Source organism: Gopherus flavomarginatus, chromosome 2 (genome assembly GCF_025201925.1).
Source record: "Gopherus flavomarginatus isolate rGopFla2 chromosome 2, rGopFla2.mat.asm, whole genome shotgun sequence".
Taxonomy (NCBI): Eukaryota; Metazoa; Chordata; order Testudines; family Testudinidae; genus Gopherus; species Gopherus flavomarginatus.
In genome coordinates this window covers 174,490,418-174,507,538 of record NC_066618.1, presented here as the reverse complement: position 1 = coordinate 174,507,538, position 17,121 = coordinate 174,490,418, and the positions used below count along the sequence as shown (strand labels likewise).

General features: G+C 43.5%; 1 protein-coding gene across 1 annotated transcript in view; it reads right to left on the bottom strand.

Annotated features, from left to right (window-relative positions):
- Positions 1 to 12,536: 12,536 nt before the first annotated feature.
- TNFRSF11A (TNF receptor superfamily member 11a) overlaps positions 12,537 to 17,121 on the bottom strand; it is a 37,071-nt gene continuing 32,486 nt past the window's right edge. The window contains exon 10 of the mRNA XM_050939985.1: positions 12,537 to 13,293. Within this exon, the coding sequence (XP_050795942.1) occupies positions 12,881 to 13,293 (413 nt within the window). The 3' untranslated portion in view covers positions 12,537 to 12,880. The remainder of the gene's footprint in view (positions 13,294 to 17,121) is intronic.

The following is a 17,121-nucleotide window of genomic DNA, read 5'->3' as shown; positions in this document are numbered from 1 at the left end:
CAACCAGCGCTGCAAAATTTTAGATGTAGACATGGCCAATGTGATCATCTAGTATGACCACTGGCTGAGAGTTTTTGCTCTACTGACAGAAAGAAGAGGTTAACCTGTGCTAAATATTTGTTGAAAATGCATAACAGGTGCCATTTAGATGCCATGCACAGCAGGTCAAAGTTTTATGCTGAGGCAGAGCAGCAACCTTCAGTTCTCTGTAACTGATGTATTTACTTACTTTTAAAGTACACATATTGTTAAAAAGCATTCTGAAATAAGAAATCATTCATGCAGAAGTTTCCATCTGGCTCCATCTAGTGGACCTGGTTGCAACTGGGAAACTGAATGGAGGTTGAGCAGAGAGAGTGTATGGTACATTAGGTTGGCAGTGTAATACACTTTATTTTTATATGCAACCATATAAATGATAAGCTGCAGTGGGAAGTGAGGTGCACTGGTTGCATTTATGCCCAACTCATAAGAAATATCTGATATTTAGGGTGTCCATACATCCTGTTTTGGCCAGGACAGTCCCCTTTTTAAGCCTTGCCCCAGACATCTTGACCTTTTTTTCTTCTTTAGCAAAACTGGACATTTGTAAGGTTTGCTCTTGCCAACTGATGATCAGTTGGCAAGAGCAAACTGGGCAAATGCCCAGTTTTGCCAAAAAAAGTTGGGCACACCACACCCCTGTGTGGAGGGTTTTTTTTGGGCAGGCTAGGGCAAGCAGCACCACAGAGGGGCACCCTCAGGCCAGTCCTGGGGGAAGTAGGGGGGAAGGCGACCCTTGGGCCCGCCCCATATGGTATCCTTTTTTCGCTTTGGGAAATATGGTCACCCTAATGATATTGCACATGTTGTATTTGAATGGTAGCAGAGCGCGCTGAAGTACTATTGAGCAACAGATAGTGAAAATAGTTCATAGAAATAATAGAAATGTAGGACTGGAAGGGACCTTGAGAGGATACCTAGTCCAGTTCCCTGCACTGAGGCAGGACTAAGTATTATCTAGACCATCCCTGACAGGTCTTTATCAAATCTGTTCTTAAAAACCTTCAGAGACAGAGATTCCACAACCTCCCCTGGTTGCTCCAGTGCTTAACTACCCTTATAGTTAGGAAGTTTTTCTTAATGTCTTATCTAATGCTCCCTTGCTGCAATTTAAGTTCACTATTTCTTGTCCTGTCCTCAGTGGATAAGGAGAACAAGTTGCTGTAGCTGTTTGTTATTAATATACCTGTTGTAATAAAGTAACTATAAATTCATATATCCACCCTTCATTTATAGACCTCAAAAGTGCTTTACAAATGACTATAGATATGAAAGCTGGTCAACTTTTTTTGACAAAAAATGTTGGGACACAATGTGTTTTTGTGAGTTTTTTAAAAATTTCCAAGTGAAAAGTTTTGAATTTTTGTTTAGTTTTGGTAGGGAAAATCATTGTCTTTCTCACTTTCTTATTCTCCCCTGCCCCTCTCTTCCCAATGAGGAAAAAAAGGTGGGTGGACAAAAAAGGGAAAGAACATGGAGAAAAACATTTTTCTCTCACTTTTCAATTTTTCATGTATAAAGAAGAAAAAAAAAAGTTAGAGCAAGTGTCTTTTATTCCCACTGAAAAAAACCCAAGTGTTCTGAAATAGTTTTAAACTTTTTCAAAAAAATTTTTTGAAATTTTTCATGAAATGTATTTATCTTTTTTTTTGACCATCACTTATACATATCACAATCCCTATTTTACAGACAGGGGAATTGCGGAAGAGAGGTGAAGTATGAAATCTCTCTCTTTCTGTAGCTTGGTAGAAAAACATATGGTGCTCTGTTGTCGCAGTACTGTAATTGCCAGTGGGGAGATGCACCACTGAGCAAGAGCTCCTGAAGTCATTTTGTCTCACAGAGCTCTTTTCCTCAGCATGTAGGAGGCTGGGTCAGGACACCAAGCCCTTTTGGTATTGTGTCATTAGTAGCTTGCTGGACCAGAGCAGTCTTCGTACTCATAGAGCAAGAAAAGACATTGTGGTAGGCAGGGCCGGCTTTAGGATTTATGGTGCCCTAGGTGAGATTATTAAACTGGTGCCCCTGTGCCTGATCTGCTCTTAGCAACACAAACATAAGCTTATAGTATTGGAAAACTTGCCACATTCACATTATTAAAACCAGTTTAACTTAATTAAGCACACTGTAATGCTGATGGACTAGCACTAAAGAAGCAGCACTATAGAAAAAATTCTGATATGACAGAATGATGCAAATAATATATATTTTTTAATTTATCAAAATTTTATTGGAAATTTATATGAAGAGGTATTGAAACAAAGATTTGTTTTAATTAAAAGCAATCTTTCTGGCTTTTTTGGCTGCAAAATCAGTAATAATGTCATCGTATGACAAAGACAACGTCGTGTCTTGTTCGATCGCAAGAATAGCAAGACCAGTCAAGCGTTCCTGACTCATTGTAGAGCGGAGATAGTTTTTAATGAGCTTTAGTTTTGAGAAACTCCGTTCTCCTGATGCTACTGTTAAGGAATTGTCAGTAGAATACGAGTGGCAATGTAACATTAGGATATATGTCAACAAGTTTGTGGGTATGAATAAACTGTACAATGTCCATCACCGATTTTGCATGTGGCAACATTGGTGACAGTGTACTCAATTCTTCGTACAGTTCAAGTCCATTTAAATCAAAACTATCACCGTGCTTCAGGAGGCTCTCTAGATTCTTGCACTTTGTCATTAGTTGCTCTTGTTTTCCTATTTCGTTGAATTTAGTTATGTCATACAAAAATCCAAACTGTTCATGGTGTACTTGCAAGGTATTAAACTTTTAATCAACAGCAGATACTACTTTATCCATCACAACATTAAAAAATTCAACCTCAAATTTCTTTTCTGGATCGTCTATGGGCATGATCTGCTGTACAGATTCTTCATAAAGAAGTGTTCCTGGCCTTTTTAACTTATATTAACTATGTATTTACTTTATGAAAATTGGAGAAAACATTGTGAAAATGTAAAACATTGGCTGCCCAACTTCTGGGCTGGCAAAAGTTATACTGACTCACAGGGAAAAAAAGAAGCAGGAGAATCTTAGTACAACATATGGTCACTCTATACCAGGGGTCGGCAACCTTTCAGAATTGGTGTGCCAAGTTCACTGTAATTTAAGGTTTCTCGTGCCAGTAATACATTTTAAAGTTTGTAGAAGGTTTCTCTCTATGTCTATATTATATAAATAAACTATTGTTATTATCTGAGGTCTTGGCCATCGGTCCTGCTCAGGCCACTGCCAGCTGAGTAAATGAAACCCCAAACCGGCAGCGGGCTGGTGGCTGGAACCCTAGACAAGGATCCCAGGCCCTGCTCAGCCCGCTGCTGGTCTGGGGTTCTGACCACCAACTCCTGCCAGCTAGGATCCCGGCCGCCAATCCCCCCCTCAGCCCGCTACCAGCCTGGGATTCTGCTCACCCAGGCTGGCAGGAGGAAGAGTGGGGCTGGCGGCTGAGCTCCTGACTGGCAAGGGGCCGGCAGCTGGAACCCCGGAGTGGCAGTAGGCTGAGTGCTGCAGGCACCACAGACTGGCAGCAGACTGAGCCACTCAGCCCGCCACCGGCCCTGCTCAGCCCGCCACCAGCCCACTCAGCCCGCTGCCGGCTGAGTGAATGGAACCCCAGGCTGACAGCAGGTTGAGTGGTTCAACTGGCCTGCTCAGCCCACTGCCAGCCTGGGGTTCCTTGGGGGTCCCCAGGCCAGCAGTAGGTGCTGAGGGGGGCCAATGGCTGGTATTCCAGCTGGCAATAGGGCAGCAGCCGGAACCCCAGAGCAGTGATGGGCTGAGCCGCTCAGCCTGCTGCTGCATACCATCAAAAATCAGCTCACCTGCCACCTTTGACACGTGTGCCGTAGGTTGCCGACCCCTGCTTTATACACTAGTAAGGAGATGAGCATATTACAGTTGTTGGAGGGCTCTTATCAGGAGTAACAGGCTATAGGAAAGTCAGTCAACATTTTTTGTTTCTCTGATGAAAACTGACCCACTCCCTGCCTCAAACCAAACCTGTCACTAATAATTGTCAACAACTTAATTTTCTGTTTTTGGCTAAGATATTGATTTAAAAAAATATTGAAATTGGATTCAGGATTGTTAGCAAGAATTTTTGGCAAACAAAGTTGTTAAATGACAATCTAAATGGCTACACAGTACTGCTTTCATGCTTGGCTCACCCCCCAGCCTGCTGGTCCAACAGCTGCAGTAGAGGAGGAGATAGGTGGAAAACTGCAGGACCCCAAAATCCACCTCTTGGGGTGCAGAGTGGCAACAGCAGCAGCAAACCCTCAGGTCCAATCACACGCCAATGGGCACCGCCGCCAGCCCAACAGACCATGGTGAAGTTAGCACAGCATCTGATCTCAGGGATGGGGCACCCATGGAGCCACAGCAGCTCGTCCTGCCCTGTGCAGCTCCCCCCGGATGAGATGGATCGCTGGCAGCTGCCAGCCCGGGGGAGAAGCGCTCCCCAGCTAGGGTGGCCAGATCCAGATGTCCTGATTTTATAGGGCCAGTCCTGATATTTGGGGCTTTGTCTTATATAGGCACCAATTACCCCCACCTAGAGTGACCAGACAGAAAGTGTGAAAAATCAGGACAGGGATGGGGGGGGGGGTAAAAGGAGCCTATATAAGAAAAAGACCCCAAAATTGGGACTGTCCCTATAAAATAGGGATATCTGCTCACCCTACCCCAATCCCCTTACCTGATTTTTCACACATCTGGCTAACCCCAGCCAAGCCCTATGTGACATTCCAATTCTGGCTGCCTGCTGAGGAAGTGAGTTACTTTCACTTTCATTCCTCAGCATGCAGCCAGCCTCCCCTCCTCCCCCAGCACCTCACTCAACGCAGCCCTGACGGAGGGGAGGGAGGAGAGAGAGAGGGGTGCGCCTGGGGAGGAGGGAGAAAGGAGGGGGTGCTCCGTGAGGCGGAGGGGAGGTGAGCTCCTTTCCCAACTCCTACCCCCTCCCCTTCCCAGAGACCCCAGCAGCCAATCCCATTCCTCAGACTGTGCTGCATTCGGCTCTCTCTAGGACCCAGCAGCCCTGCTTCTACACTGTCTGGGCTGCCTGCGGAGTGGTGCCCCCAGGGAGAGTGAGGCCCTACGCGGCTGCCTATTTTGCCTATGCCTGAGGACAGCCCTGGTGGTAGGGATTACAAGGAGGGTGAAGAAGAGATGCCAGGAACACTCATGTAGGTACTGTTCTAATTTCCTGCAGACACAGCTATCCAAGGCTGTTCAAGACTGAAAAAAATCTCTCTCATATCACTGATAAATGGAACAAAAAGTAACCTGATTATTTTCTCATAGCAACGTCAGACTACAGATCACTTAGTTTTAGCTCAGATGGGTGAGTGAGTCACTCATTACATACCACTATGACCTCAGCATTCACACTGGAGAAAATAACAAGTTTCCTAAGAAAGAAATGAATGTTAATTTTCAGCTTGAACTGTAATCAGATGTTGATTACAAAGGAAACCGGAGAACTAATTACTTTTGCTATAATCATTTACTTTTGAAGCCACACGTATGGTGATGAGTGCATGAGAACTCCATTAGTTTCCCTCTAACAGGCACATTCTAGTAAAAATAAAGCAGTGCAGAGCTGTGTGTGTGTGTGTGTCGGGTAAAGGAGCAACATAAGGGATTTAGTTCATGTAACACTAGGTGCTGGTGATTAGTCATTTATGCAGCTGTGCTTCTGCCCCATTTAATTTGCAATGTGCTGTGTTCCCAATGAATAAAAACAGACAACTAAACTGTGCTTTGAGACATGTTGATTTTGGTTTTGCAAAGCTGCGTGCTGTAGTAAGATATAAACTTGTATTATTTTATTTAATTAATAGTTGCAGTAATAGAATTCAGGAATCTGAATCATGTAGTGGGGATTTTAGCAGCAGCTCTATCATGCAATACCATTATTTGCAGCATGGTTATTATTTCATGCATTTCTGAAGTGTTTATCAGCTCATGAGCTCCTTTTATGTAATTTAGAAATAGAATTTATCCCCAAATTGGGACAAGCCTGTCCTTCACCAATCTCTGGCAAATAAATAAAAATAAATGCATACTGTAAGATATCAAAACAGTGGCATGAAGGAGTGCTGTCCATCAATTCAACAAAAAAGGGAGACCCAAAAGCAATCAAGATGTATTGCAGGTATTTAAAAATACTAAAGCAAAATCTTGTTTCTGCTGCTGCATTATGTGGAGAACCCCTTTTAAATAATAATATTTAGCTGTCACATAGCGCTTTTCATTCATAAACCTCAGGCTGCAGGACTGGGCCCATAGTGGATATAAATAGAAGGCAGCTGTCTTGATTGACATCTAAAAGGAACTAAACTCTGTCTTTCCCATAATTAACCCACTTTGAGCTTAGTACTTCTTCCTCTATTAGCTGCACCAATTGCTGATGGGTGGCAAATTCTGTAGTGTTTACTCAACGGGTGACCTGCTCTTGCTGTGAAATTCCTCACACTTCCCATTTTATCAGACTGCGAAGAAACATGTCACCAGTGTTTTTGTCAAATACCAGATTAATAACATGTAATATGTGTTCCTGAAGCAACTTTCTCATACAAAGATTTTTGTGTTAATTTTACCGTGGATTTTGGCTCTGTCTGTGTAAAGCAGCTCTGAATTCTGTTTGTTTTGGATGACGTTGAGAAGAGGGGTTCTGTGTGAACTGAATGGTGGTGGTGTACAGCACGAGAATAACTCCTGGGGACCTGGCTGCAACAAAGCTGTCCCCCAATATGGTTAAAACGTGAGTCTGTCTTGTAGCATGGAGAGCAGCTTAGTTGCTAAGATATCATGTTGAAGGGCACACTACAGGAACTCAACTGATAAGTAAAAATGACTTAATATTAAGGATGCCCCCTTCAGAGATGCCACAACCTCTCATGACATCATAGTCAGCCTCTGTCCAAGAGTGTAGCACTGTAGACTCAAGGTCGCTAAAGGGTGGACAGGCCCTGTGACCTCATGGCATTTTTCAGAGGGGGAGGGGTTTGTCCCAGTGTCCATGGCCAAAAATTTCCCACCCCTGCCAAATGTTGTATGTTGAATGCCTGGTGCACTCCCAGCCCAGGAGCACTGAATAGGTACATAATTTGCAATGCATGTCAGAATCCTTCAGGGAGAAAGAAGTAATAGGTAGCCTCATAGGGATAAATGCTACATAGGCTACTTTAGAAATAAATGGGAATTGAATGTCTAAATTCCTAGGTGACTTCGAAAATCCGACCAGTGAAATATCATACTCATCGCTATTTTTGCAAAACTATCCTGTTTATTATCTTATCTTTTCTTGCATTATAATAAGTACTGGGGGGAAGACACACCTTTTGTTAAATCATTTCTATGGACAAAGCGGTTATTTAGTTTCTCTCAGCAACCAAAAACCATGAAAACAGTCCTGTGGGAGACCCCAGTATAACGCAATTGACCCTGTGATGGTTAAAATATAGTTTCTTCTTGTAGTGTAGCTAGGAGCTCACCATATTCAGAGCTGTAGCAGTAAAGTTCTAGCTATACCACAAGAGGGAACCATGTGATAACTTGGTCCTCAGGATGGCTGCTTTCATAGTGTGGATGAGGCTGAGGGTACGTCTACACTATGAGATTATTCTGATTTTACAGAAACCGGTTTTTTAAAACAGATTGTATAAAGTTGAGTGCATGCGGCCACACTAAGCACATTAATTCGGTGGTGTGCGTCCATGTACTGAGGCTAGAGTCGATTTCCAGAGCGTTGCACTGTGGGTAGCTATCCCATAGCTGTCCCATAGTTCCCACAGTCTCCCCCGCCCATTGGAATTCTGGGTTGAGATCACAATGCATGATGGAACAAAAACAGTCACGGGTGATTCTGGGTAAATGTCATCACCCAATCCTTCCTCCATGAAAGCAACGGCAGACAATCATTTCACGCCCTTTTTCTCTGGATTGCCCTGGCAGACGCCATAGCATGGTAACCATGGAGGCCGTTTAACCTTTTTTCACTGTCACCGTATGTGTACTAGATGCTACTGACAGACACGGTACTGCAGTGCTACACAGCAGCATTCATTTGCCTTTGCAAGGTAGCAGAGATGGTTGCCAGCCCTATTGCACCATCTGCTGCTTTGGAAGTTGGCGATGACGGTTACCAGTCATATTGTACCATCTGCTGCTGTCATGGGTGCTCCTGGCTGGCCTCGCTGAGGTCGGCCAGGGGTGCATGGACAAAAATGGGAATGACTTCCCAGGTCATTCCCTTCTTTATATTTTGTCTAAAAATAGAGTCAGTCCTGCCTAGAATATGGGGCAAGTCTACTAGAGAACCAGAGAGCACAGCTGCTCTGGGTCAGAGCCCCAGATATCCCGCAGAAATGATGAGCTACATGCCATTCTAGGGGGTGCCCCTGCAACAACCCCACCCTTTGCTTCCCCCTCCTCCCACACCCCTCCTGGGCTACCATGGCAGTTATTCCCCCATTTATGTGATGAAGTAATAAAGAATGCAGGAATAAGAAACACTAACTTTTTAGTGAAATAAAATGAGGGGGAGGCAGCCTCCAGCTGCTATGATATTCCAGGCAGGACATCTCCATTACTCATTAAAGGGTGGCGGGGAGAGGAACACAGCCTCCCGCTGCTATGATGAGGACGGTTACCAGCCCTATTGCACTATCTACCAGGACTGAATCTCCAGGACACAAAGCTTAAAGAAGGGAATGACCGGGAGTCATTCCCATTTTTGCCCAGGCGCCTCCGGCCAACCTCACCTAGGCCAGCCAGGAGCACTCATAGGATGATGATGAGGACAGCTATCAGTCATATTATACCATACCGTCTGCCACTGGGGAGGGGAGGAGGGGATGCTGCTGTTTAGCGCTGCAGCACCCCGTCTACCAGCAGCATCCAGTAGACATACGGTGACATTGAAAAGAGGCGAGAAACTATTTTTTTCCCTTTTCTTTGAGGGGGGAGAGGGGCATAAATTGACCACATATTCCCTGAACCACTGGCAACAATGTTTTTGACCTTTCAGGCACTGGGAGCTCAGCCAAGAATGCAAATACTTTTCGGAGACTGCAGGAACTGTGGGATAGCTCGAGTCCTCAGTCCCCCCTCCCTCCATGAGCGTCCAATTAATTCTTTGGCTTTCCATTATGCTTGTCACACAGCATTGTGTCGAGTCCCTCCTCTGGCCTCTGTCTATCATATCCTGGAGATTTTTTTCAAATGCTTTGGCATTTCGTCTTCTGAAACGGAGCACTGATAGAACAGATTTGTCTCCTCATACAGCGATCAGATCCAGTATCTCCCGTATGGTCCATGCTGGAGTTCTTTTTGGATTTGGGACTGCATCGCCACCCGTGCTGATCAGCGCTCCACGCTGGGCAAACAGGAAATGAAATCCAAAAGTTTGCGGGGCTTTTCCTGTCTACCTGGCCAGTGCATCCGAGTTCAGATCGCTTTCCAGAGCAGTCACAATGGTGCACTGTGGGATACCACCTGGAGGCCAATATCGTCACATTGCGGCCACACTATCTCTAATCCGACATGGCAATACCGATTTCAGCGCTACTCCGCTCGTCGGGGAGGATTACAGAAATTGGTTTTAAGAGCCCTTTATAATGATATAAAGGGCATTGTTGTGTGGACGGGTGCAGGGTTAATTCGGTTTAACGCTGCTAAATTTGGTATAAACACGTAGTGTAGACCAGGCCTGAAAGACTTTTATGGCAATCTGAGATATGGCTTAGGATGCAGCAAAGTAGTTCAATAAAGCACTGATCCATTCTCTGCCTCTCAGTGTTACTGCACTGAAAAAGGAATGACATATTTAAGTTATAATTGTCTCAGCAGATGATATTTCCTGGATCTTAATTATCAGCTGGGAGGCTTAATGGTCCAAGATGCAGTTGACTCCATCAATAACAATATTTTGCATTTATATAGCACCTTTGGTTTGAGGATCTCAAAGTACTTTACATATATTAATTATTTAAGCCTTCCAACACTCAAACGAGGTAGGTGAGTAGTTGTATCCTTGTTTTTCAGATGGTTAAACTGAGGCACAGGGAGGTTAAGTGAATTGCTCCTAGTCAAATGAGTAGGTCAATGGCAGAGCTGGGCATAGAATCCAGAAACTTTGACTTCTGATTCTCTACGTACATCACTGTACCATGTTGGACAGCTTTACCTCCCCTGGAAATACCAGGGGGATGGGTTGTTATTGCTTTTATAAGATTAAAAATAGGTGCATTGATTATTTTTAGTTGATAAAGTTTCAACAGGTATCTACAGTGCATTGCTAGAGAATTATAGTGGAATGCTAGGTCTACTATAGTTAAGGTTTAGACCAGCTTTCTTTTTAAGCTCCACTCTTCTAAGTGCTCTAAAATCTGCTTGGTTACTTAGATAAATGCTCTACATCTTAGCCAATCAGATGTCTAGAGTCAGGGGTGGCTCTAGGCATTTTGCCGTCCAAGCACGGCAGGCAGGCTGCCCTCAGCAGCAGACCGTCTGCAGGCAAGCCGCCGAAGGCAGCCTGCCTGCCACCCTCGCGGCGACCAGCAGAGCGCCCCCAGTGACTTGCCACCCCAAGCATGCGCTTGGCGTGCTGATGCCTGGAGCCGCTCATCTAGAGTCTTCACTCTGCATTCCATACAGTTTATAATACATATTCAACTCACAAGAGGGAATCATCCGAGATGACACAGACTACCAATAGTCTTTAAGACACAGACCAAAATATCAACTTTTAAAATGAAGAGCCCCATTTTTTACTCTCACTCTGCATTGAACTACAGAAGAGTATAACGGTGTGTATATTAATGAGCTGAGATCTAAAAAGCCAAGATTTCTTTTCTTTTCTTCCTTTCTTAAGGTATGACTGTCAATATACAGCTCCACAGGTTACCTAATGCTGCTCCTGTGGGAATCACTAGGGCACAGGGTGACAACCAAACAACAAAGGACATGTATTGCCTAGGCACACTATTGGGAGGATTTTTATATTCACATTTGAGTTTTTGCCAAAAATGACATTGAAGGATATGATGTAGGTTAATTTCCTCCATGTAATGTAATAAAATTGTGCTTTTGCTGAAAAAGATCTTTAGGAATTTATTATTAATTATTTGTATTACAACAGCAGCCAGAGCACCAATCAACACTGGGATCCCAGTATGTTAGGTCCCATTGTACAAACACATAGTGAACAATAGTGCCTGCCCCAGAGTGCTTACAAACTGAATTACGTAGATGCAGAAATTACTTTAGGGTCAGTGACTGAGCAGCAAGGCAGGGAACTCAAGCAGCACAGCAGAATGTTGGTAATCATGGAATGGATACTTCACTTTGGGGTCAGTCTGGAACAGGGAAAAGCATTGTACCTTCTGGCATGTTAAATTTCCTATAATGGAGTCATAACAGCACCCAGGCTGACACACCCATTTTTCATACGTATGTTTGAAGCTCTTTCACACTTTATTCAAAGAGCTTGTTGAATTCTTCTGGTGAAATCATGGTGCCACTGAAGTCAATGGTAAATGACATCAATAGAGCCATGATTTTACCACCCTCTTTCTAGCCCTCTCCCTTCCATTGTGGCACACACAAACAATGGAAAGAGGGTAACTGAAGCTTGAAACACACATGTCCCTTCTTGAACCACTGTCTTTTCCCTTCTAAGTAGATACTTTACCAAGGACTGAGTGGAGGAATTCTCCTTTTCAGCAGAATTCAGCCAACCCAGATCTCTAAACTGGAATTCTCCCACATAGTTTTTTTTTTCTTTTTAAAAAGAGGGCTGAAAAATGTGTGGTCTCCATTTGTGCATGCAATGTGCAATTGGGCTACCCCCTTTCTTTTTATCTATGAATGGGCATCTAATGATGATGTGACATTCAATAAATTGCCTGCTTACAGGATTTTAGGTGGTCTTCACCTACAGAAATGTTATTGCAAACTGAAGTAGCTACACAGAAGGCCTGGCGGCTTTAGAGCTTTTCAGAAGAAGATCCTTCCTAACAAGAAATCTTCAAGTGAAAGATGCTCCTCCTGGTGGACAGGTGATTCTCACTCTAATCAAGAGATCTCTGATCATGTGGATCATGGAAGTGCATGGTTCATCTTCACATGAGGCCAAAAGCATCATTGCACAGTGCTACTCAGGGTGATAAGACTGAATTAAATCTAGATGAAAGGTTCTCATGGGAAATGCAAGAGAATAGGGAAAGAGAAAGACCTAGGGCTTGGCTTAATCTTTCCCCAAGTTCTTGTCCAGATGTCATTAGGGAAAAATATTGGTCAGTACTTATGGTTTACCTTCTGAATATTAATCATAATTAGTATTCATACTCTAGTAGCATTCACAATATGCTAGGTGTTGTGTACACACACACACACACAGAGAGTCCCTGTCCCAAAGAGTTTACAATCTAAATTAATTAAAGTCTTCCACTTTATGTCCCAAGGATAAGGGGATGGACAGCAAGTCTTGAACAACCTGTACAATTGTGGGGAAGTAGATTTCCTTCCAATCAGATATTTCTGCAATGATAGCAGCTTTACACTTGTGTCTGTCTCCACTAATAATTTCCACAGTGATAGCATCACAGGCATTTACCGTGGAATTGTCGGTTCCATTTGATGAAGTGCCCAAGAGACACCAGGTATAATAAAGGTCTCAGATCTAATGAACCAGTCATGGCAACCTGGCCTCCGAGCAGCTAACACAACTGTGCAGACCATTAATGTCATTCATTGGCTGCTATACAGTCCCTCAGAATTAATGGTATTTCAGTCAAATACTAAGAGTGAGCAAACAGCCGTTGATTCCCATCAGTGCAATGCTTTCTCTGAAAATTGTCCTGGCTTTCCCTCCTCTTGCACAGGTTGAAAGGCCCCACTGTGGCAGCACTTCCTGTTCTGGCTGTCTTGGTTCTCTTCTTGAACCACAGGCCCAAGCCTTCTCTCATATTCCCCCGTGCTATTTAGTCCTTCGTTCTCTGCAGGGCAGGCTGGATTAGCATCAGCATATTTTTCTTTGTATTGTTGGGTGTTGCCTGCAAAAGTCTCGCAGCGGTTCAGGTTTTCCTCTTGCACTGGACTCCCCACATTCTCATCAGCTGTTCCAGTAGCTGTTGTCCCCTCTTGGGAGTTTTGACTAACATAGACAACAATTATATCGCCCTTAAAATTCATTACTTGCCCACTTGATATAAATGTAGAGTTACTGTTTCCAGTCACATTTCCTAGGGAAAGGGAGGGGAAAAAAACACATATGCGTGATTAATATTTTCTGTCAGAATTTTGTCTCATGAGATGAATATTTAGCTGAGTGAATTTGATTCCTGTTATTTTCCCTCCCAGCATCAAACCTGTCATCCAAGTGTGTCTAGCTGGGATGGTAGGAAAATTTCTCCCTTTCAAACTCATTACCTGGAGGCAAGACAGAGATCTTTTGCTATATACTCTCCTCCTCCAGCTACCTGCAGCAAACTCTCCTGAATTTGCTCTCAAGTACACAAACCCAGATTATACTGGAAAAATGCTCCACACATAATCTATGTGTAAATGTTCATTGTCTGTCTCTCTGAATATATAGCTATGTTTTAGATATTTATAGATTACCAGTCACTATAGTGATTTTCAAATGATTGAAATTATTATGCAGACTATGCAGTAAGTTTAACTAAATAAAATTTGAAAGACTTAAAAAGGTTATTGCCATGCCATTCAGCCATGGATAACAGACCTTCTAGAGTCCAACAGTGTAGAGCGTATGGATGGGGCGATCCTAGTAGCACATGAAATTATACTCTATGACCCAGATCTGGCGATATACTCAGTGACTTTAATGGGGCTTTGTATGAGCACATTGCGGGATCATGGCCTGTGTCACAAAATCCTACTAGAATGATAATATAAACCTCTTTTAAAAGGTTTGGCCATGAGGCGTGCATGGCAGGCATAGGTGAGTTTATCCTATGAGCCCGATCATGGTGTCATTGAAGACAATGAGGCATTTTGCCATTAACTTCAATAAGAGCAGGATGAAGCCCTGAAATTTCAAAATTCATACAAGAATTATGGGAAAGGCTGAGAAGAATTAACTTTCTCTAAGTTAAAACAAATAAAGCAATAAAAACAGCTTTAGCTGAGTATTAGTAGTGCACTCACTCTCTCTCTTTCTCTAAGAGGTATTCTTCCTACTACAGATTACTTAATCAGTGTTTGTAGACAGCTCGTAGAGATTTTTAGAAATTCATGGTTTTATTGGCATTTTTTAATACTTTAAAATCAGCAATTTTTATAACCCTGTCACTGCAGTTATTCATTAATGTTAAAGAGGAAACCACTTACAATCACCCTTTATAAGGCATGGCTCACCCCAGAACAACCTGGTGTTCTCAGTAAACAGTGATGTTTGTATGCCATGACTGAATTCCAGTAAATGATGATAAATTCATACATGAGTACATCTATAACACAGTTTGGCAGCACGTTGACTTCTTTTTTTAAAAGGCTCACTTTAGCAATATTATTTACTTTAACTAAAAATCACTACACTATTTCTGTATCTTCTTTCCAATTATCACTGAGTACCATGATATACGACTAAAAGTTCTCTCCTTTAGGCACTGCCTTTTTTCCTGCCTGAGCTGTTTCTTCAGTGAAGGCCCAATCCAAGTGTCACAATTCCCTGCCATCAACATGACACTGATGTCACAAATGCTGGATTTTTGGCTAGAGTAATAACCCTTACCATTTCCATAGTGCTTGCTACATCCAAAATACTGCATGAACATTCACCAGTGTTTATTTGTAGAACAGCAGTGTTAGATAAACTACATGAAAGTTAAATAGAAGTCAGTTAATGCTTAGCTGAATGTGATATGGCATTCTTAACTGCTTATTAAAGGTGCCAGGTTGATAGAAGAGGTGAATAATGAAATCCTCTTTTCCCAGAAAGTGTTAATGAATGCTGTCCACTTTGACCTACCAAATATATATAAAACCTCGACCTATAGGGATACTCTGCACAAGTAGTCAGTCCTTTGGTTTCTCTACCAAGACTGCTAGTTGCTGCCAATCAAGATTATAGGTTTGCTGGGGTTTTTTTTGTTACAATTACCTACTGAGAACTGGAAGGTGGCCACAAACTCACTTTGCACAAGCCACCAAGCAGCTTTCATGTGGTAATGACTGTTGGTTGCTACTGACTTGGACAGGATTTGAACTTAGAAGTAAAAGACTCTGTATCCCATTCCTAATTCTTGAGTCACTCAGGGGTGAATGCTCTGAAGAAGTTAGGCTCCTAACTTCCATTGAAATCAATGAAAGTTAGGAACCTAAATAGAAAGTTAGGAGCCTAACTCCTTTGTAGCATTCAGCCCTTAATCCTCCAGAAGGGGGCTTGCCTGTGATAGCAGGGGACTGGACTTGATGATCCGGGTGGTCCGCTCAAATTCTGTGTCCTTGGTTCACAAAGGGCTTCTAAAAGTTCTATTTATAGTCAATACTAGTGATGGGCATGAACAAACACTATAGGTTTCAACTCCTTCGAAATTTGGAGCATTATGAATCGGCACCTGAAGGCTCAGACCCATGTAACTGAACACTTTGGTTTGCACATTTATATTTACATGCCAAAAGTCTTTCATGATGGGGCAGTTCAACATTTTTCATTTAAATTTTGAATATTGATGAGTAAAAAAGACAAATATTTCCTTGGAATTTTTGTGGCAATTTCCCCTCATTTTGAAGCCAGTTCTATTTCACAAAGCTGACATGCCACAAACTCTCAAACAGGGGCAGTGCTGGTGGGGAGCAGTTGTTGGACCTATGTCCACCCCAAAATTTGCCTTAGCCCCCTACTCCTCCCTGTGCAATGGTCTAATGTTATGATAAGTAAGGGTGGCATGGTGTGGTATTACCACCCTTACTTCTCCACTGCTGCTGGTGGCGGTGCTGCCTTCAGAGTTGGGCAGCCAGAGAGCTTTGGCTGCTGGTCGGTGTCCCAGCTCTGAAGGCAGCACTGCTGCCAGCAGTAGCGCAGAAGTAAGGATGGCAATGCCATACCATGCGACCCTTACTTATGCAGTTCTGCGCTGCTACTGGCAGCAGCACTGCCTTCAGAGCTGGGCACCCAGCCAGCAGCTGCTGCTGCTGCCAGCCACCCCGCTCTGAATGCTGATGATGTCCAGGGCTGGCCTAAGGGAAAATGGCACCAGGCAAGTGGGAGGGCAGCTCCCCATACAGTGACCCCTCCTGCCATGGATGGGGAGCAGTGGTGGCAGGAAAGTGCAGGATGGCAAAGTTTCCTGCAGCCATGGGAGGTTCCGAGAAATTGGTCTGATCTGGCCTCAGGAGTGGCCCTTGCAGGAGAAGAGGAAGCCCCAGCCCATGCAGGACTTGCAGCTGGAGCCCGACACACAGTAAGACCCTCCAGCTGGAGTGCCCCTAGCTGTGCCTCTTCCAGCTCCGGGCCCAGCTCTTGGAGTTAAAGGAGCCTTGGACTGCTATATGCATGTAGGGGGGCATTGACCATGAAGCCCTCAACCAAGGTGCCCCCTTGACTATGGTGCCCTGGGCAGTTGCCCATCCCTAAGGCCTCCCCTGATGATGCCACCAATTCCTTTGCTGCAAATCACAACAATGGACAGATTGTCCTTAAGTGAAACAGCTTCTCTGCGATAAGTAGTAGCTCAATTTTTGTGCATGCGTTTTTTTGTTTCAAAATGTATGTCAGTTTTTCACTGGTTTAGTGGCAACCTTGAGAAACACTTGCCCCACAATGTATGTTTAAGAAATTACATCTTGATTTTTGCTTCCTGTCAAATGCTATTTTTGTGCTTTATTGGTAGTGCTTTATTTATTTTGTGCTAATTGGCAGTTCATTTAGTTAAGAACTGAATTGCTTTTTGTTACTTTTACAAAGACTGTGAATTATGTGGGTGCACAAAAGTTACAGCAAGAGTGACCCCTCCCCTCCAAAAAACAGCTTTAAAATGGTTTGAATTTTCTGATTGTATTTGACTGGGTTTTGATTTGACTGGAATGGAAATATGGGCTCAATC